The 22,485-nt window shown below is 39.3% G+C and overlaps 1 protein-coding gene across 1 annotated transcript in view; it reads left to right on the top strand.

The window, feature by feature from the left end:
- The window catches only part of pappa2 (pappalysin 2), an 87,568-nt gene that overhangs the window by 19,159 nt on the left and 45,924 nt on the right, over positions 1–22,485 (top strand). The window contains exons 5-8 of the mRNA XM_023977839.2: positions 3,542–3,734; positions 3,975–4,105; positions 9,586–9,768; positions 13,411–13,708. Of these exons, the coding sequence (XP_023833607.1) occupies positions 3,542–3,734; positions 3,975–4,105; positions 9,586–9,768; positions 13,411–13,708 (805 nt within the window). The remainder of the gene's footprint in view (positions 1–3,541; positions 3,735–3,974; positions 4,106–9,585; positions 9,769–13,410; positions 13,709–22,485) is intronic.

The raw sequence follows: 22,485 nt of genomic DNA, 5'->3' as shown, positions 1-22,485 counted from the left end.
TACTTGGGAACAGATTTCCTAACAAACACATTTCTTGCTGAATTCCTGGTGATTTTACAGTATTTTTTAAAACCAAAACCTAAATCCCCCCTGGTCTACTGTATATGAGAGCTTAAATCCAAGTGTATTTCGTTTGGACTATGGATTGCATAGTATGGCTAATTCATCCACGTCAAATGAGTGATAAAAATTCACTTGCTTCTTAAAGGAAAAATCGACCCAAAACAAATTCCTTTAATTTATAGTGTTAAATATTACTAATATGTGAGAACAATATTTCGTTGTGGAAATCTGTTGCAGCTCAAATCTACAAAATCCACAATGCAATAATCTCTCTATGGGCTGGCTGGCTGGCTAGCTACCTAGGTGGCTAGCTACAGTAGCAAACGTAGCTACACACAATAATACCAAAGACAATATCAGCATGTAAAGTAGCTACTTAGCTGTAAAACCGCCTAAACATACTGCACTATCAATTTAGGAGTCTACAATCTCACTACAATCTCAAACTCAACCTGCAGATCGATGTGGTTCACAGAGTGGAGTCTGACGTTCACAACGGCAGATATACTTTTGAGGAGATGGGAAATGTTGCCCATGTTACATCAATGGGCCGTGCGGTATATTCTGGGTGATTCTGAGACAAGGAGCGCTCTCCTTCAAGGAGTGAATGGGTCTATTGGGCGCTAGGTCAAAAACCCAACATTAGCACGAATTTCCTCAACAAGAAGTACAAAATTACAAATATTTAACTTGCTATCTGTAATATCGTATAGCTTTGGAATCGTGACATTATGTACTTTCAAATAAATTATTAAAGCCTGTTTCTCAACATATACACTGACTTTGAGAATGGATTGTGTGACAATTAGCTTAGCAACCGTGTGACGCAGTACGACAACGTGAACGCGATTTTTCGACAGTCTGCTGGGTGGGGCGTTATACGTTCATTCATTCTCCTTTCTATAATATCTCTGGCAATGACACCACGCAATGCACCCTGGACTAAAGGGGCAGACAAAAAGGAAAAATGTGCTAGACCCTCCATTAAATTACAAATTTCTCTCCGTAGGAATATTGCAAAAAATATGATCAATGACTCATTCGAGAGAAGACATCCTCCCAAGTTAAAACATCGGCCAGTATTGAAATCTGACATGTATGATAGACGTTTTTGCGATCTAAAAGTCGTATTGCTATTGACATCCAGTGTAGCGACTTTATCACAGTGCTACGTCATACCGGCCGAATTTCTGCCTGCTTGAACGCCAATAACTCAGATACACATGAAAACATTAAATAACCCAGGGAATCGAAAGAACATCACTCAGAGATGAACAAAAACAAWATTACATTCAAAACGGGTGAACCTTTCCTTTAAGGCGTCCGCATACTTCCCAGCCGAAACAGTTCGGGAGAGTTCGTGCATATATTATGACAACATTTTGTAACGTTTTGGTTTGTTTTGGGTGTCTCAAAATGGACCAGTGGCAATTTTAGCATGTTAATCTTGGTAAGAAAAGAAAAGTGGGATGCATGCCAGCAAAGCCACTACACAATAAAACACAAAAAAATACATTAATTGCACGATAACGGTGACAAACGGTGCCCACAAACTGTTAGGGCCTACATTAAGCTGTCTCAACAGCAGTCCCAACATCTTACCACTGCTACACCTGGCTATCAGTGAAGCCTTGTCTGGCAGCGAAACGGTTAGTTCAGCCTCATTTACTGCCTTTAAAAAAACACAGCTGCTATTGCTGACTTGCTTAATAAACAAATGTGGTTTCCAATGACAATTGAGATGTACAAACTATGGCAAAAGGGGACGACAAGCGGATAAGGGGCAATCCGTAATTTCGATTAAGACATTAATGAGTGAGCTAGGAGGGACGTAGTCAGTATAACTATTTGTTTAACACCTTTGAAATGTACAGCGACAGAATTCAGAACATGGGCCATTCTTAGAGTGTTCTCCCTGTACACCAAGTCAGAACCGTAAGATAAATAAAGGGGGCATATAAGCAGACAATGAAAGCTCTTACAATATTCAATGATTACATTTCTCTAAAACAGGTTATACTGTGGGCTACATGTGCACCACCAAGTCAGAACAGTAGGTAAAATTAAGAGGGGTAAATAGACCAAATTATTAGGGTGAGGCACATGGGCTACTAACATCTTACTACACAACATACACTTAGTATTACTTTCTTAGCTACAGTATACATATCTCCCTGGCATATTACATCATTTATGCAGCAGCATACAATACATTTTTGGACTCACCTTGTTGTGCTGTGCTCACTTGAACAGGAAGGTCTGTCCTTCATGGGCAAATTTTGTCATCAAAGTCTGGCATTCTATGGATTTATGGTGCTTTCAAAACAACTGAGAACTCTGAAATAAACAAGGTTGACTCATGAAGACGTCATTGATCTTCAGGTCGTAGCTCTAGAAAGAGGCCGGATTTACAATTCCGAGTTGGATGACCTTTCAAAACGTATTTTGCTTTGAACTTACTGAAGTCAAGTTTTCGCAGTTCCGAGTTAAGTTGTTTTGAGCGCGGCACAAATCATGCTTCATTGACAGCATGGCCAATGTTGACTATATATCATTTTAAACTTGGAAAAGAGCCCGTTAATCCCAGATTTGGGACCACACAGCCACTGTCACTGTTTCCTTCCAAACCAATCATTGTTGAATTTGCGATTTCCAACTTGTTCTGAAATGTTTATGTCCAATGGCCGATGAGCACCGATACGTTTTATCTATAATTTCTCATTATTTCTCTTCATAGGACTTGGATTTAAAATGGATTTGCCAGTAGATTGTCGACTTGATTCATGATGATGACAGCTCTGTTGACATGATCAGTCCAATCAAACCTACTGTATATATAACGTGATTTGATGTCATTTTGTCTGTGGCCAGTGACCTTGAGCCTTCTTGGATGGGCACTTCTTATGTAATTCTATGGCAGCACCCATGGGGCTAGAATTTTCTAGGTCTACCCTTAGACTTGGCTGTGACGTAGTGTCCCCATGAGTGATAGAACACTGAGCCAATCACGGTGCAAAAAAAAGCACTGAGCTAGGCTTAATGAAAGCACTGAGCTAGGCTTAAACACCTGCATTTTAGAGCTGCCTTACTCAAGAAAACAAAAAAGAGAACATGTTAGTATGCTGCTTTATTAACTCAATGATAGATATACAGTGGGGAGAACAAGTATTTGATACACTGCCGATTTTGCAGGTTTTCCTACTTACAAAGCATGTAGAGGTCTGTAATTTTTATCATAGGTACACATCAACTGTGAGAGACGGAATCTAAAACAAAAATCCTGAAAATCACATTGTATGATGGGTCGCCACTGAAATGGACAAACAGTAACATTGCTGCTTTTTCTTTCAAGAGAAGGTCTTTTAAGGGAGTATACAAGCACACTCATTTTTAAGGGAGTACGTAAGCACAAGAATTCTGACGCCGTTTGATGATTTCCGCTGGGAACATTAACTCTACTTTCACTTCTTCTCCTCAGATGATAACTGCACCAACCATTTCACACCAAATCAAGTGGCTCGGATGCATTGTTATATGGATCTAGTCTACGAGAACTGGCTGAACAACAGAAGGCCCTCCCCCATCCCTCTCAAGCCCATGGTGATTCGACAGAGCTCAGACTCGGTCTCCATTCATTGGCTGCCACCTGTAAGGGGGCCACTTCATCAAAGGTAGAATAAGTGTGTAGCTAAAGTTTTTCCTCATATCAGCAGGAATGAGATAATATGTATCCCAAATGACACCCTATTCCCTATATAGTGCACTACTTTTGACCACGGGCCCATAGAGAGCCTGTAGTGCACTATAAAGGGAATAGGGTGCCATTTGGGATACAAACACAGATATTCATGAATGATAATGATATTTTCAAAGATTTTCTGATACTTACATCTGAGCACCTCTCTTAACAGTTCCCCTACAGTGGATAGTGTAAACTGCAGGGACTGTGAGGCAGACGGTGTGTTCCATCAGTATGCCTATGAGGCCACCTCGCCCCGGGTCTGTGACTCCTCCGGATACTGGACACCTGAAGAGGCTATTGGTCAGTATTTCTCTTTTGCCACACATGGGCCTGTGTGGCTTAGTTAGTACAGCATGCCAGTTGTAACGTCAGGGTTGTGGGTTCAATTCCCACTGGGACCACCTATACTAAAATGCATGCATGCACAACTGTAAATAGGTTTGGATAAAAGCGTCTGCTAAATGGCATAAAATATTTATATTATGACAATTCCATTAGCCACTAGTAGCCAGTCTAGTCTAGGATAGTAGTCTCAAGGCCGAGTTACATTGCACACTCAGTGACATGTCTCTGACACTGCAAAAACATAGTAAAGTGAGCACATACTCATCATCTGATAAATCATTTATTTTAATCTCATTGATTTTAGTGTGTTATTATGTCCATTCTGAACACACACAAAACATTCAGTTACTTACAGTTTAAGTTCTACCTTTCTGCAAGGAGGATCCCTTATTCTCCTGTGGGTAAGGTGCGTGCAGGGATAAAGACTGTATGGAAGAAAAATAAGAAAATCATAAAATAATTGTTGCCAGGCTAAAGAGCTTCTCTTGTTTTGGCCATAATAAAAACAGGGTGCTTGGCAATGTCAATGTTTGGTAATGTTGGGTGCCGTCCAACATTGAACTGTCATAAAAACTGTGTATCCTGTAGTGCTTTGAATCTTTATGCTTCATGTAACAGATGTTCCTTATTATTCCAATCAAGATTATTTGAGTGTGGAGAAGCGCAGTCTTTTGACATGACGTTTATAAAACGTTTTAGAAATTCCACCCAAATATGTGGAAATCCTCAGATGGAATTTGTGCTTTGAAAAAAAAAACAGGAGGTGGTGATTATTCTCCCATGCTTTACTTTAATGACGATAAAGACAATTACAGCATTGTCCAGGAGAGGAGAGTGGAATCCACAGTTCTGGGGAGAGACACAGTCTGTTGGCTATTGTTGTATACTGTAGTGAAATTTATGGGGGGAAGAGAGTCATCTTACCTGCTTGTCCATGTGTAAGCCAGGTGTTCACTCGTGGGTCTTGAGAACTTAATTTAGAACAGGAAATCAAGAGTTTTACAGATTTAAAAATAAAAGAGGCTTTTGTATATTTCAAATGGGTTCAGGGACCAATCACAATGGGAATAAAAAACAAAACATTATGTGATTGGTAAATGAGTTGCAAAGAAGAAAATAAATGCAACTCATTGACAAATGAAATTATGTTTTGTATTCCCATGTGATTGGTCCCTGAACCCATTGGAGGCCATTTTGAAAAAAAATATTTCTCAGTCTGTAAAACTTTTTACGGAATACGTTGGTTTTATGTTTAACAATAAAGAAGCACTTTTTTCAATTTCAACGTTCCTCTAAGAGTTGCTGAATTTCCTCTTTAATGAATTTGCCCCTAAATGATACATATGAAAAATATGAATATGTATGCACACATTACTGTATGTCACTCTGGATAAAAGCGTCTGCTACATGACTAAAAGGGAAATGGAAATTGGTTGGAGAGCGAGGTGGCTGTGTTCCTTTCCCTTAAAGGGGAAATCTGCAGTTGCTACATCAATTTTTGGACATAAATAAATGTATTATATTTACCCATTGATTATTGAAGAATATAACTTATAAATGCCTCATAAGCTTAGTTCCACTGTTGTACCCCATCAGAACCCAAAATATAATACTCCAATGTTTGTAAACAACGTAAATGTAAACAAACACTTTATAACCTCAAAACATGGTTAAAACGATAATTTTGATAACATGAATGGTCAGTCCTTGCATCCATAGCTCTGACTCTGAATTTGAGAGTGGTTACATTTCTCAAGGCTCATACCTCAGCTTTTTACAAAAACAGAGGCGGGTGTCCGTTTTGCTTTTGTTTTAACTGCAGATTCTAGGTTTAACAGGAAAACAAGTTAAGGTTGATTAGGGCGGGATTAAATGCAATCACTATACATCTGACAATTTTTTTGCAGTTTTTTTAAAGGCATTTTCAAAGATGTTTGCAAAGATCGTATTCATGGTAAACGCTGCACATGTTGGTTCAAGTGTAAATTGCCATTAAAATAGTGCACTTCGCTACAACGCACCTTGCATTAGATCGCAGCCTATATGAAAACAAGTCACCCCAGTTCCACCCCAGTACCATTGTTACCCTTTTACAAATTAATTAAACTGTTAGGCCTCTAAATTGATTTAGTTAAGTTTTAAACATTGACTGAATTAATAAAAAGTGCATACAACATACTGTATACCTCATTCTTTTCACAGAAACAGATCTTCCCTTTGATGTGTTCCTCCACTGAAACCCAAGCATGCATTTCCAAACCTGGGGAGTCTATTTATACTTGAGAAAGGGAAAAGTAGTGGCATTGTTAAGTTGCTGAAAGCAGGAAGGATGATACACTAAGATCTTGAAGCACTAGGCTTTCCTGTGGGAGCCGTTTGCCACATCTGATACAACGATTAATCTGGCCCTGTGTTGAGGCCTTTCTCTGTTTATCTGACCAATTTAGTTTTATGGTTTGACTTGGCGTGCTGATGTTTACCCTGAAAAAATCCACACATGTGAAGGAGCCACATTGGGTGCAAATAGCAGAAGCTGTGGAAGCTGTGGATGTTCAGGCATTAGCTGGCTGGGGCTACCGCTGCAGGCTCTGTCCCTCTCACCATCCAACAGTTTAGTTAAGTGCTCTGCTGAGACATACTACCTGCTACTTTTCCCATTTGTACCACAGAGGAAATGAACATGCTTTATACATTGTTAAGGCATGGATTTCTTTCCTGTGCGAAATTGCACCTGGGTATGTTGTGTTTTAGAGGGTGGCTTGGAGAAGACCAGTCCAGTCCACAGCCAGGTTGTGTGATTTTCCCAAGCTCTCTCCAGTGATGTTCCTCAGAACATCACTGGCACTCTCCAGGAGCCCTCTTCTTTAATAATAGTACAGTAATGGTTTTTTAGTGATTCGGAATCATAAAACAAACTGAGAGATAGTACACTACTTAAAGTGTCAATCAGCAGTAGAAACAATTAAGTGTACTACCTGTTTCGGTAAAAAGCTGATGGATGGGGCTGGAAAAACTGTAACTACTCTCAAATGCTTAGAGCTGTGGATGCAAGGACCGATCATCCATGATATCAGCATTATAGTTTGAACCGTGTTTTGTTAGGCTATATAGTATTTTTTTCCCATTTACTTTGTTTATAAACATTGGAGTAAAAAAGGTTCTATTTTGGGTTCTGATGGGGTACGGCAGTTGAAGTTATATTCTTCAAAAAATCAATGGGTACATATAATTGATTTATATGTACAAAAATGGATGTAGCAACTGCTGATGTCCCATTTAAAGACAAAGAAGAATGTAAAGTGCCTACCTTTTAAACCAATTAATAACCTTGCTGCATTTTACCTCTGTGGTTGGGCAGGTAAGTTGTATGTCATCAGTTAACGGTAACAGTCCAGTGTTTACAGATTTTTATAAAATATGGCCTATAATTAATTACAATATGAGTGAAATAGTTTTCCTTCCAAACAATGGTAATTAAGTATGTTAAAAAGCAGCTTTTCTGTGTTGGAATAGTATCTGCATACCCCAACAACAGAATGGTGTGGGCATATACCGGTCATTAAAAATATTCATGCGAGTAGACCGCTGATTGGCCAGTTCATCCTCCTCAGGAGGATGACTTCATCCTCTATGAGGAAATAGCAAGCATTTTTGAAACGGTCTGTTTGAGATAGAAGTTTGGGGTTGTTAAAAAAAAATAAAAAATCTCCAATTTATGCTTTGGCCACAAATATGATTATAGGACTAGTCAAAAACATTATCTGGGTATGAGTTAACAAAATATGAACTTTTAAAAGTGAGGTTTTCACTGGACAGTTGTTTTTTGTTCTTAATTGGGATAGGGGGCAGCATTGGGAAGTTTGGATGAAAAGCGTGCCCAGAGTAAACTGCCTGTTTCTCAGGCCCAGAAGCTAGAATATGCATATAATTAGTAGATTTGGATAGAAAACACTCTGAATTTTCCAAAACTGTTAAAATAATGTCTGTGAGTATAACATGTCTTATGGCAGGCAAAAACCTGAGAAAAATCCAACCAGGAAGTGGGAAATCTGAGGTTTGTAGTTTTTTTAAGTGATCGCCTATCCAATATCCTGTGTCTATGGGGTCAGCTATTTCTGACTTTTGTGACACCTCTCCTTGGTTGGAAAATGGCTGTATGGTTTTCTGTGGCTAGGCGTTGACCTAACATAATCGCATGGTGTTCTTTCGCCGTAAAGCCTTTTTGAAATCGGACACAGTGGCTGGATTAACAAGAAGTATATCTTTAATCCTATGTATAACACTTGTATCTTTCATCAATGTTTATGATGAGTATTTCTGTAATTTGATGTGGCTCTCTGCATTTTCACCGGATGTTTTGTTTGAGACAATGCATTTCTGAACATAACGCGGCAATTTCAAATTAGGTTTTTGGACATAAAGATTAACTTTATCGAACCAAACACACATGTATTGTCTAACATGGAGTCCTGGGAGTGCCATCCGGTGAAGATCATCAAAGGTTAGTGATTAATTTTAACGCTATTTCTGACTTTTGTGACACCTCTCCTTCTTTGGAAAATGGCTGTATGGTTTTCTGTGGCTAGGCGCTGACCTAACATAATCGCATGGTGTGCTTTCGCTGTAAAGCCTTTTTGAAATCGGACACTGTGGCTGGATTAACAAGAAGTTTATCTTTAAAATGGTGTATAATACTTGTATGTTTGAGGAATTTTAATTATGAGATTTCTGTTGTTTGAATTTGGCGCCCTGCAATGTCACTGGCTGTTGGCTAGGTGGGGCGCAAGCATCCCGAACGATCCCAGAGAGGTTTAACTGACTTGCCTATTTAAATAAAGGTTACATTTAAAATGCATCTTCACAACACATTTTGTGTGTATTACACAATTTTCTTCTTTCATAACACATTCATGAAGATTACATGAATTCCAATTTGTTGTGGCTAACGTTAGCTAGGTGGCTAACATTAGCTACTGTAAGCTAGGGGTTAAGGTTAGGTAACATGCTAGCTAAGTAATTAAAGGGTTAAGGTTAGGGTTAGGGTTAGCTAGCATTCTAGCTAATTTGTTAAAAAGTAGTAAGTTGTTACAAAGTTGCTAATTAGAAGTCCATGACGTGATCCGAACACACAACATTTGGGTTGCTAGACGGTCACGTTATACGCCCAGCTGTCCTCCCTGACCAACCTCCCTCCTATCGTTTCTGTCTTCAATCTTTGATTGAAATGCATTGTATACAGAAATGTGTACTGCTTTTTCATGTGCCTCTCACAAATTTCCAATAAGCAATTTGTGTCTATTTCACAATAATCTGTGATACTGGGTTGATCTGCTAGATCAGTTGTAACTGTGCCCTTTTTTTAGTTGCATCCCAAAAGGCATATTTATTTATTTATATTATATTGTAAAACAAGATGTGTGTGTGTGTGTTTACAGGCCCTCCAGATGTATACCAGCCATGTGAGCCCAGCCTACAGGCCTGGAGTCCAGAACTCAGCCTGTATGATGCCAACGTGACGTCTCCCTGCCCTGAAACCGAGGGCTGCGTCCTGATGCTGCGCTTCCTCCACCCTGTGGTCCCTGACAGCCTCACTGTGTGGGTCACATACGTCTCAGCCGGTGGGTCCCGGGTTCATTCTAGTGGTCTCCAACAGCATATATATATATATATATATATATATATATATATATATATCAAAACTTTGAACACACCTACTCATTCAAGGGTTTTTATTTATTTTTACTATTTTCTACATTGTAGAATAATAGTGAAGATATCAGACCTATGAAATAACACATATGAAATCATGTAGTAACCCAAAAATGGTTAAACAAATCAAAATATATTTTAGATTTTAGATTGTTGAAAGTAGCCACCCTTTGCCTTGATGACAGCTTTGCACACTCTTGGCATTCTCTCAACCAGCTTCATGAGGAATGTTTTTCCAACAGTCTTGAAGGAGTTCCCACATATGCTGAGCACTTGTTGGCTGCTTTTCCTTCACTCTGCGGTTCAACTCATCCCAAACCATCTCAATTCAGTTGATGTTGGGTAATTGTGGAGGCCAGGTCATCTGATGCAGCACCATCACTCTCTTTCTTGGTCAAATAGCCCTTTGTTTGGGGTCATTGTCCTGTTGAAAAACAAATAATAGTCCCACTAAGCGGATGGTATTTTGCTGCAGAATGCTGTGGTATCCATGCTGGTTAAGTGTGACTTGGATTCTAAATAAATCACTGACAATCTCACCAGCAAAGCACCCCCATACCATCACACCTCCTCCATACTTCACGGTGGGATTCACGGTGGCCATTCCTGAACCTGGGACAAAAACAAGCTACATACACTACCGTTCAAAAGTTTAGGTCACTTAGAAATGTCCTTGTTTTTGAAAGATAAGCACATTTTTTGTCCATTAAAATAACGTCAAATTGATCAGAAATACAGTGTAGACATTGTTAATGTTAATGTAAATGACTATTGTAGCTGGAAACGGCAGATTTTTTTATGGAATATTTACATAGGCGTACAGAGGCCCATTATCAGCAACCATCACTTCTGTGTTCCAATGGCACGTTGTGTTAGCTAATCCAAGTTTATCATTTTAAAAGCCTAATTTATCATTAGAAAACTATTTTGCAATTATGTTAGCACAGCTGAAAACTATTGTCCTGATTAAAGAAGCAATAAAACTAGCCTTCTTTAGACTAGTTGAGTATCTGGAGCATCAGCGTTTGTGGGTTCGATTACAGGCTCAAAATGGACAGAAACTAAGAACCTTCTGAAACTCTTCAGTCTATTCTTGTTCTGAGAAATGAAGGCTATTCCATGTGAGAAATTGTGTACTACTCCCTTCACAGAACAGCGCAAACTGGCTCTAACCAGAATAGAAAGAAGAGTGGGAGGCCCCGATGCACAACTGAGCAAGAGGACAAGTACATTAGAGTGTTTTGTTTGAGAAACAGACGCCTCACAAGTCCTCAACTGGTAGCTTCATTAAATTGTACCCGCAAAACACCAGTCTCAATGTCAACAGTGAAGAGGCGACTCCGTGATGCTGGCCTTCTAGGCAGCAAATAATAATTTGTTTTTAACTGACTTGCCTAGTTAAATAAAGGTTACACACACACACACCACACTGACCAACAAGTTATTTTGTTGGCATTTACGTATATCCCCATTACCAGTAAAACATAATCAAAACCTATTTCTTTCACTTTGCTTTGCTGTTTCGTTGTTCATTCGTTCAGTTGTTTCATTCTCAACCTGGATTTCTATGGAACGCCGTTTGGGTATTTGCATGTCAAAACAGATACACGTCAAATAACACTATTTGGTTAGCCTTCAAAATAAAAGTATGTCCTTGACAGTGATGCGAATGAATACAAATAGTAGAATTATGCCATCATTGAATAGATCATGTGAAACAACTGAATTGAGCCACATCTATTGTCAACCTACTCTGTGTATTGAACACTATTCCAGAGGAAAAACAATACTGCGTGGATGTTTTGGAGTCTGATAACTCTGAGGAGGATGTTGGGAAAAAATATATTGGGTATTGAGTAGACTGATACCCCATTTAATTGATCCCCAATCCTTAGGTAAAGCTGCACAGTGCAATATGAATGTCAATACACACAATACATACAATAGGCTGATTGGGGGGGGTGACACAGTCACAGTCCCACGATAAGAGCTACAACGCTAATATTTGCGTTAATTCTTCACAGTTGTGTACTGTGGGTGTCATCCTTATTGTGGCTAGCTTCACAACACATAACCCAGTCCGGTCAAGCCTAAGCCTGTTAGCTTTGGGCAACAGGGTTAAGTAGCTGGCTAGATATTTATTTTCATGAACTGAAGTTCAATTTCAATAGGCGAACAACAACTGGCTACCTAGCTAATACTTATTCACACGGATTCCTTAATCATTGCTAAGAATAATGAAAATGACTGCAATTTCTACTGGTCATTGTTTTCAGGCTGGTTGTATTGGTGCTAGCTAGGTACCAAGCTAAAGCTAGCTAGCTACCCCAGAAGTTGCGGTCGAACAAATAATGCTTTATTACCAACGCGGTATTGTAAACACATCGTTCATGGCCGGTGTTTGCTTGTTTGCAGACTTTTTTTGTACAGCTTTGACAGTGCTACTGATAGTGGTGGTGGCACTTGGCTTGCATGTGCAAATTCAGAAAACACAACATTCTATAATAGAACTGTGTTATTTGATGTGTCAAATTATAAGCTTATTTAACCCGTCAAGTAGTGTTATTGTCAAATAGTGTTATTTGATGTGTATCTTCTTTGACACGCAAAGACCTAAATGGCGTTCCATAGTATGCCGTGAAGCTAATTGCAGTGACGCTATTACTTTGTAACTCCGGTAGGGCAACATCTGAAAAATAGCGCACTTGGTAGTGTGCTCGACCAGTCGCGAAAGCCAACATCACCCATGACAGAGAACGGTTGATTGTCAAGAGCAATGGATTCCATTATCTTGGCGTTAATGGATTTCACCTTTGAGTTGTCTCGCTGAAATGTTCTAACTCTTTCAAATAACTGCTCGACTTGTTGACTGCTCGATCTACACAGCAGACATTGTGGGCTAGGTTAGAAATGCTGTGTTGCACATGTAGCACAAATTTTACGTGGCGTCATTACGTCATGTACCTACGTTATATAGGTATGCACGTCAGCTTTGACATCGTCTTTGCACATCGGCATTAAACTAGACATCGGGCCGATACCGATGTTGGCATTTTTAGCTAATATTGTCCGATTCCGATATGTTCACCGATATATCGTGCATTCCTATTTTTTTTAAATAAATTAATATATTTGAGTATAACCATAATATTTATTCTAATATTCCTTTTGTATTTTCTGGTGGATTAAACTGAAATTGCAACCAGCTTTCTATTGCTTGTTTTAAAAATAGCGATATTTTGGAGATGTTTTCATTTTCAAATAACCGAAAGTGGGAGGTTGTAATCTGAGTGAAGGGAAAAAGGCCATTCTTGAACATGGGGTGAAAACAGCATACATTTAGCAATTATTGAAACTCTCCACAATACAATACACGCATTGTGTCTACCTGAATCATAATTCTTTGGCTGTTCATCTTAGCAGGTAATGTCAAGTCACACCAAGTATTTTTTCTAGGTGTTTATGAATAAATAAAGGGATAAGCATATGCATTTTACTCTGGAACTGCTTGATAATACAGGTGATTATTGTCCACCGTGTTGTCTCTACAGATGACCAGGCGATCGCCAACATCGAGCTAATAACAGACACAGACGAGTCTCTTGACATGGGTCCACAGCACGTCTTCTGTGATGTGCCCCTCACTCTACGTGTGCACACCGAAAAAAGGGTGACAGCTGTCAAACTGAGCACCTTTGATGAGAAGATGGAGATTGATGCTATCCTGTTCACTTCTGGCCCCCACAATCCTCTCTGCTCCAGTTGCCAGCCTCTGATCTACCGAGTTGTCAGGCAACCTGCGTTTTCAGGCGATCTGGTCCAGCAAACTCTGCTTACATTTACAGACAGGTAAGATTGACACAAGTAAGATTGACACTGACAAATACTTTGACCTTAGTCTGGAAAGTTCTCCTGTGCCGACACAGATGTATTGTTTACACTCTGGAATTCTGCAAATACTTTGCCCTTAGTCCAGAAAGTTCTCCTGTGCGGACTCAGATTTATTGTTTGGGGGTCATGTACCACTGCTCCAAGAACTGGGCCCAAAAATACAAAGAAATAAAAAATCACAATCATAATGTATGTCAGTTACAAAGATCAAACAATGCAATCTTCTATAGCCACAGAAGCTAAGATATTCATAATTCTAGTGTTTTGGTCTGGTATTGTTTTCGCAACACAAAAAACAAATGTATTCAATATGCTTCTTAGCCCTAGCTACTGATACAAATCAACATCAAGGGCCTTATTCAAAAAAATGTTTTCAGTGGATTCCGGCGTACGTCAAATCATTTTTATCCCACACTGTGAGAAAAGGTGTTAAGTTGATTATCTGAATCAACTTAACAACTTAAGTGTTCTTTGTTTTTTATTCTGTTCTATCTTACTTTTATTCATAACAGTCTGCTTGGATTCTATATTAGCATCATACACAATTTTTTGTGAATGATTTTGTAATTTTTCACCAACACTTTCAGGGATGTTTCTTTTCAAGCGCTTAGTTGGGGGAGTAGGTGGATATGCTGAAGAGGTCACGTTGAGGAATACATTTGGTCTCTAAAAGTTCCACAAGCAGCTGTAAGTGCAAAAAGATGTAAAAACCAAGGGGAATTAAGTTATGTGGAGGGAAGAGAGGCAGTCTCTGGAATATAAACCAAATGTGACCAGCAGAAACAGTAAACACCAGTGGCTGTTTGGACCTGTTCCTCAGCTATTTCCTCTCGCTGAAGGCTCTTCACTGTATGCTCATCATGGTTAGTAAATGATAAGTGAGCGCCCTGTCATTTGAAAGAGGGGGTGAAGAGAGAGAAGTGGAGTGTATTGTAGGAGAGAAATTAAAGGAAGGCTAAGCATTGTGACTGACTGAGTCTACACTGCCACCAAGAGGTATATCTGGCAAAGCAAGATAGTTTTGCACTTGATATCCTAATCCTTAAAAATAGATTCACATTTTTGGTCCATTAGTAGTGAAAAAAAATCACTTTTGGGGCATGTGTGAAATAGGAGTAGATGTCGTTAATCCATGGTCAAGGATGTATTTTTTCCCCCTGACCTTCATCTTTTGGTTTCTACTATTTCGTACATTAATGACTGATTGTATCATTCCAGTGTCCATTAAGGCACAAAACTACACAGAGTCTAAGACCTGACAAAAAAACACTCCTGTAAAATGTCCTCCGGTGGAATGCTAGAGAGAGAGAGGGCTCTTAGAGCTGATCCATAATTAATAAGGGTAATTTGTAGCGGGAGGAAATCCGACACGCCTGAGAGAGTAGATAATGTGCATTTTTGTAGGTATTCTTTACAGCTGGCCGGAGACAATGGTAATCAAGCAGTGCTGCCGGGAAATCAAGGGTAGGCTCTTTTTATAGTTTGGAGCTGACCAAAACAGCTCAATAGCCCTGGGACAGGAGGTATGATATCACCGTGCCCACTGTACATCCAGTTTAGGTTTAAGGTCACTGCTTCCTACAGCAAGGTTAGATGATTAGGTGACTAGACACAAATACACAAGACAAGAAACAGTGTTGGGGAAGCTACTCTGAAAATAAAGTTTACCAACCTAGCAACTATTTCACACTGGAAGAAGTTATAAAGCTGCACTAAAGCTAAACAAATATATCATTTACATAATTAAAGTTACTTTGAAAAGAATTGTTCACTACATCCAAACTACTTCGTGAAAAATTATCATATGTACATCTGAAATGTCATAGACTACAAATTGCAAGAACAAATCACTTTACCCCAGTGTTACAGGTTAGAGTGCCTTCAGAAAATATTCACACCCCTTGACTTTTTCCACATTTTGTTGTGGTACAGACTGCATTTCATATGGATTAAATTGAGATTTTGTGTCACTGGCCTACACACCATACCCCATAATGTCAAAGTGGAATTATGTTGATTTTATTTTTTATACATTAATATAAAATGAAAGGCTGAAATGTCTGAGTCAATAAGTGTTATGGCAAGCCCCTTTGTTTTGGCAAGCCTAAATACGTTCAGGAGTAAAAAATTGCTTAACAAGTCACATAAGTTGCATGGACTCACTCTGTGTGCAATAATAGTGTTTAACATGATTTTTTAAATGACTACCTCATCTCAGTACCCCACACATACAATTTTTTGTAAGGTCCCTCAGTCGAGCAGTGAATTTCAAACACAGATTCAACCGCAAAGACCAGGGAGGTTTTCTAATGCCACAAAGAAGATCACCTATTGGTAGATGGGTAAAAAAAAGTGTTCATTGAATATCCCTTTAAGCATGTTGAAGTTATTAATTACACTTTGGATGGTGTATCAATACATCCAGTCGCTACAAAGAAACAGGCTTCCTTACTAACTCAGTGGCTAGAGAGGAACAAAACCGCTCCGGGATTTCAACATGAGGCCAATGGTGACTTTAAAACAGTTACAGAGTTGAATGGCTGTGATAGGAGAAAACTGAGGATGGATCAACAACATTGTAGTTACTCTACAATACTAACCTAAATGACAGTGAAAAGAAGGAAGCCTGTATATAATAAAAAATATTCCAAAACATGCATCCTGTTTGGCACTAAAGTAATACAACTTTTTGTCCTTAATACAACGTGTTATGTTTGGGGCAAATCCAACACAACACATCACTGAGTACCACTCTTCATTTTGTCAAGCATGGTGGCGGCTACATCATGTTATGGGCATGCTTGTCATTGGCAAGGACTAGGGAGTTTTTTAGGGTAAAAATAAACAGAATAGAGCTAAACTCAGGCAAAATCCTATAGGAAAACCTGGTTTCCAACAGACTCTGGGAGACAAATGCACCATTCAGCAGAAAAATAACCTAAAACACAAGGCCAAATATACAATGGAGTTACTTACCAAGACGACATTGAATGTTCCTGAGCTGCCTAGTTATGTTTTGACTTAAATTGGCTTGAAAATCTATCCGTTTGTCATTATGTGGTATTGATTGTAGATGGCTGAGATTGTTATTTTTTTTATCCATTTAGAATTCTGTCTGTAACTCATATTTTCGTATTTTATTCTGTTGAAACCATTCTGTTGTTGATTTGCTTCTGTGTTTTATTTCGTTGTTCTGTTGCACCACCCACTTTTTGTTGAGCTTCAATTGGCAGATAGATAGCCTTACATTCTCCTGGTAAATGTTTTGATAAACATGGAAATTCATTTTTCCGTTGATGAGAGCAAGCTGTCCAGGCCCTGAGGCCGCAAAGCATCTCCAAACCATGATGCTCCCTCCACCATATTTTACAGTTGGGATGAGTTTTTGATGTTGGTGTGCTATGCCTTTTTTTCTCCACACATAGTTAAACTCAACTTTAGTTTAATTTGTCCACAGAATATTTTGGAACATCCAGGTGTTCTTTTGCGAACTTCAGACGTGCAGAAATGTTTTTTTTTGGACAGCAGTGGCTTCTTCCATGGTGACCTCCCATGAACACCATTCTTGTTTGGTGTTTTACTTATCGTAGACTCGTCAACAGAGATGTTAGCATGTTCCAGAAATTTCTGTAAGTCTTTAGCTGACACACCTCATTGAGCATTCTGCACTGTGCTCTTGCAGTCATCTTTGCAGAACGGCCACTCCTAGGGAGAGTAGCAACAGTGCTGAACTATCTCCATTTATAGACAATTTGTCTTACCGTGGACTGATGAACATCAAGGCTTTTAGAGATACTTTGTAAACCCTTTCCAGCTTTATGTAAGTCAACAATTCTTAATCTTAGTTCTTCTGAGATCTCTTTTGTTCGAGGCATGGTTCACATCAGGCAATGCTTCATGTGAATAGCAAACTCAAATTTTGTGAGTGTTTTTTATATTGCAGGGCAGCTCTAACCAACATCTCCAATCTCGTCTCATTGATTGGACTCCAGGTTAGCTGAGTCCTGACTCTAATTAGCTTTTGGAGAAGTGATAAGCCTAGGGGTTCACATATATTTTCCAGCCTACACTGTGAATGTTTAAATTATGTATTCAATATAGACAAGGAAAATACAATAATTTGTATGTTATTAGTTTAAGCACACTGTGTTTGTCTATTGTTGTGACCAATTTATGTAGAAATCCAAGTAATTCCAAAGGGTTCACATACTTTTTCTTGCAACTGTATGTTCCAAGCGCAATGCACAACAACAGAGTATCACAACCGTAATGACCATTCATTCACAATTATACAGTTTTGTCCAATACTGTAATACAAAAATAATTATAAACTGTGTACCCAATAAAAAATGTGAGTGCAGTAAATGATCTCAGTTCAGTTCCTACCACGATGCACCAGTCAAATGTCCCTCTATAGAGATGAGGCAACGATAGTGATTGTAGAAGCTGTAGAGGATGATCCTCTGTAGGTGGTGAAGTAGTTTCAAGTTTCATTAGTCGTATGGGATACGCATGGTAAACATCGTCCAACGACATGTAAAATGAAATAGTAAAAAAAAGAAGACGAACATGCAGTAAATGGCAGTAGTATAGATTAAACATTGGAGCATAAGTATAATACAGAAAGGCACAATTTATAGTACAATATTTACACGTGTATTGGGGAAGGAGGGGATGCTTGTGTGGAGAATCAGAGCAGGACGCTCTCGATGGTGCAGTGGTAGTATTTGGAGAGGACTCGGGGCAGCATGCCAAATTTCTTCAGCCGCCTTAGGAAGTAGAGATGGTGTTGCGTTTTCTTGACAAGAGTTGTGGTGGTTTTGGTCCATGACAAGTCCTTGGTGATGTGAATGCTGAGGAACTTCCTGAAGTCAACAATCAACTCCTTTGTTTTTCTGACTTTGAGGAAGAGGTTGTTTTCATGACACCACAATTCCAATTCACTTACCTCCTCCCTATAGCCTGACTCGTCTTTGTTGGTTATCAGGCCTACAACCATGGTGTCCTCAGCAAACTTGAAAATGGAGTTGGTGTTGTGCAAATTCACGCAGTCGTGGGTGAACAGGGAGTACGACACAGGACCGAGGACCCTGTGTTAAAACCTCTTTGGGCTAGGGGACAGTATTTTGACGTCTGGATGAAAAGCGTGCCCAAAGTAAACTGCCTGTTACTCAGGCCCAGATGCTAGGATATGCATATAATGGTAGATTTGGATAGAAAACACTCAAAAGTTTCTAAAACTGTTAAAATTATGTCTGTGAGTATAACAGAACTGATATGACAGGAAAAAACCAGAGGACAAACCATCCAGAAAAAATAAAATTCAGCCCACCACTGTTTCCAATGGCTGTCATGTTTAATATGAAGGGAAAACCTCCCAGATTGCAGTTCATAGGGCTTCCACTAAATCTCAACAGTCTTTAGAAAGAGTTTCAGGCTTGTTTTTTGGGAAAAAAGTAGAGGTCGACCGATTAATCGGAATGGCCGATTAATTAGGGCCGATATCAAGTTTTCATAACAATCGGTAATTGGCATTTTTGGACACCGATCATGGCCGATTACATTGCACTCCATGAGGAAACTGCGTGGCAGGCTGACTACCTGTTATATGAGTGCAGCAAGGAGCCAAGGTAAGGTGCTAGCTAGCATTAAACGTATCTTGTAAAAAACTATCAATCTTAAAATAATCACTAGTTAATTACACATGGTTGATGATATTACTAGTTTATCTAGCTTGTCCTGGGTTGCATACAATCGATGCGGTGCCTGTTAATTTATCATTGAATCATAGCCTACTTTGCCAAACGGGTGATTTAACAAGCGCATTCACGAAAAAGACTGTCGTTGCACCAATGTGTACCTAACCATAAACATCAACACCTTTCTTAAAATCAATACATAAGTATATATTTTTAAACCTGCATATCTAGTTAATATTGCCTGCTAACATGAATTTCTTTTAACTAGGGAAATTGTGTCACTTCTCTTGCGTTCTGTGCAACAGAGTCGGGGTATATACAGCAGTTTGGGCCGCCTGGCTCATTGCGAACTGTGAAGACTATTCTTCCTAACAAAGACAGCCAACTTCGCCAAACGGGGGATGATTTAACAAAAGCGCATTTGCGAAAAAAAAGCATAATCGTTGCACGAATGTACCTAACCATAAACATCAATGCCTTTCTTAAAATCAATACACAGAAGTCATATATTTTTAAACTTGCATATTTAGTTAAAAGAAATTCATGTCAGCAGGCAATATTAAACTAGGGAAATTGTGTCACTTCTCTTGCGTTCATTGCATGCAGAGTCAGGGTATATGCAACAGTTTGGGCCGCCTGGCTCGTTGCGAACTAATTTTACGTAATTATGACATAACATTGAAGGTTGTGCAATGTAACAGGAATATTTAGACTTATGGATGCCATCCGTTAGATAAAATACGGAACGGTTCCGTATTTCACTGAAAGAATAAACGTTTTATTTTCTAAATTATAGTTTCCGGATTTGACCATATTAATGACCTAAGGCTTGTATTTCTGTGTGTTATTATGTTATAATTAATTCTATGATTTGATATTTGATAGAGCAGTCTGACTGAGCGGTGGTAGGCAGCAGCAGGCTCGTAAGCCTTCATTCAAACAGCACTTTAGTGCGTTTGCCAGCAGCTCTTCGCAATGCTTCAAGCATTGCGCTGTTTATGACTTCAAGCCTATCAACTCCTGAGATTAGACTGGTGTAACCGATGTGAAATGGCTAGCTAGTTAGCGGGATCCACGCTAATAGCGTTTCAAATGTCACTCGCTCTGAGGCTTGGAGTAGTTGTTCCTCTTGCTCTGCAAGGGCCACGGCTTTTGTGGAGCGATGGGTAACGATGCTTCGATGTTGTCGATGTGTTCCTGGTTCGAGCCCAGGTAGGGGCGAGGAGAGGTGCCTATAAGAACATCCAATAGTCAAAGGTATATGGAATACAAATGGTATAGAGAGAAATGTCCTATAATTCCTATAATAACCTCAACCTAAAACTTCTTACCTGGGAATATTGAAAACTCATGTTAAAAGGAACCACCAGCTTTCATATGTTCTCATGTTCTGAGCAAGGAACTTAAACGTTAGCTTTTTTACATGCATATATTGCACTTTTACTTTCTTCTCCAACACTTTGTTTTTGCATTATTTAAATCAAATTGATCATGTTTCATTATTTATTTGAGGCTAAATTGATTTGATTGATGTATTATATTAAGTTAAAATAAAAGTGTTCATTCAGTATTGTTGTAATTGTCATTATTACAAATAAATAAATGAATAAATAAAAAATTGGCCGATTTAATCGGTATCGGCTTTTTTTGGTCCCCCAATAATCGGTATCGGTATCGGCGTTGAAAAATCATAATCGGTCGACCTCTAGTACACAGTCGTGATAAAAACACTTCCATCTGCAAATAGTGGGGTCAGCATTTCAGCATCAGAAACTCCAGGTCGGGTGAACAGGAGGTCTCGATGTTTTCAACTTCGGTACACCAGGAATTGTTTATGAGGAAACATACACCCCCCCCCCGACTCTTATCAGAAATTTGAGTGTATTGTCCCTAAGCCACGCCTCAGTAAAATCAAAGACACAGCATTCCCTGATGTCCCTCTGCGATTGACGCCTTGCTCTGAGATCACAACGTTTTTTTCCCAGTGATTTGACCTTAGCCATCAGGATACTAGGAAGAAGAGGCCATGTAGCCTGTCTTTTCAGCCTAGCTTGGAGTTTCTTTTCCTTCCTCTTCTTTGTCATCGCCGGCATTGCCTTAGGTCATCTCGGCCAGAAGCAACAGTTAGGCCAGATATGCGGGAAACAAAGGAGGTGTCATGACTGGCCTGTGAGGATCAGGTTACAGTGCATCACAGTTCTACAGATAGAGGGGGAGAGGTATGGAGGTGGGGTTTTTAATGATCTCACGCCCATCGTAAATTATAGGGCAGCAGCCCAACACCATTATGTTCTCTAATGTGAGAGACTGGAATGTCTGTGTGCCTTAGGAAGAGTTTACAGCCGAAAAACCTACAGAACATCAAATTAATGGACTTTGGGACAATACAGTGGGGCAAAAAAGTATTTAGTCAGCCACCAATTGTGCAAGTTCTCCCACTTAAAAAGATGAGAGAGGCCTGTAATTTTCATCATAGGTACACTTCTACTATGACAGACAAAATGAGAAAAAAAATCCAGAAAATCACATTGTAGGATTTTTAATGAATTTATTTGCAAATTATGGTGGAAAATAAGTATTTGGTCAATAACAAAAATTTATCTCAATACTTTGGTTATATAACCCTTTGTTGGCAATGACAGAGTCAAATTTTTTCTGTAAGTCTTCACAAGGTTTTCACACACTGTTGGGTATTTTGGCCATTCCTCCATGCAGATCTCCTCTAGAGCAGTGATGTTTTGGGGCTGTTGCTGGGCAACACGGACTTTCAACTCCCTCAAAGATTTTCTATGGGGTTGAGATCTGGAGATGGCTAGGCCACTACAGGACCTTGAAATGCTTCTTACGAAGCCACTCCTTCGTTGCCCGGGCGGTGTGTTTGATCATTGTCATGCTGAAAGACCCACCACGTTTCATCTTCAATGCCCTTGCTGATGGAAGGAGGTTTTCACTCAAAATCTCACGATACATGGCCCCATTCATTCTTTCCTTTACACGGATCAGTCGTCCTGGTCCCTTTGCAGAAAAACAGCCCCA

This window comes from Salvelinus sp. IW2-2015, linkage group LG32 (assembly GCF_002910315.2).
Source record: "Salvelinus sp. IW2-2015 linkage group LG32, ASM291031v2, whole genome shotgun sequence".
NCBI lineage: Eukaryota > Metazoa > Chordata > Actinopteri > Salmoniformes > Salmonidae > Salvelinus > Salvelinus sp. IW2-2015.
This window is presented reverse-complemented; position numbering and strand designations above follow the sequence as displayed.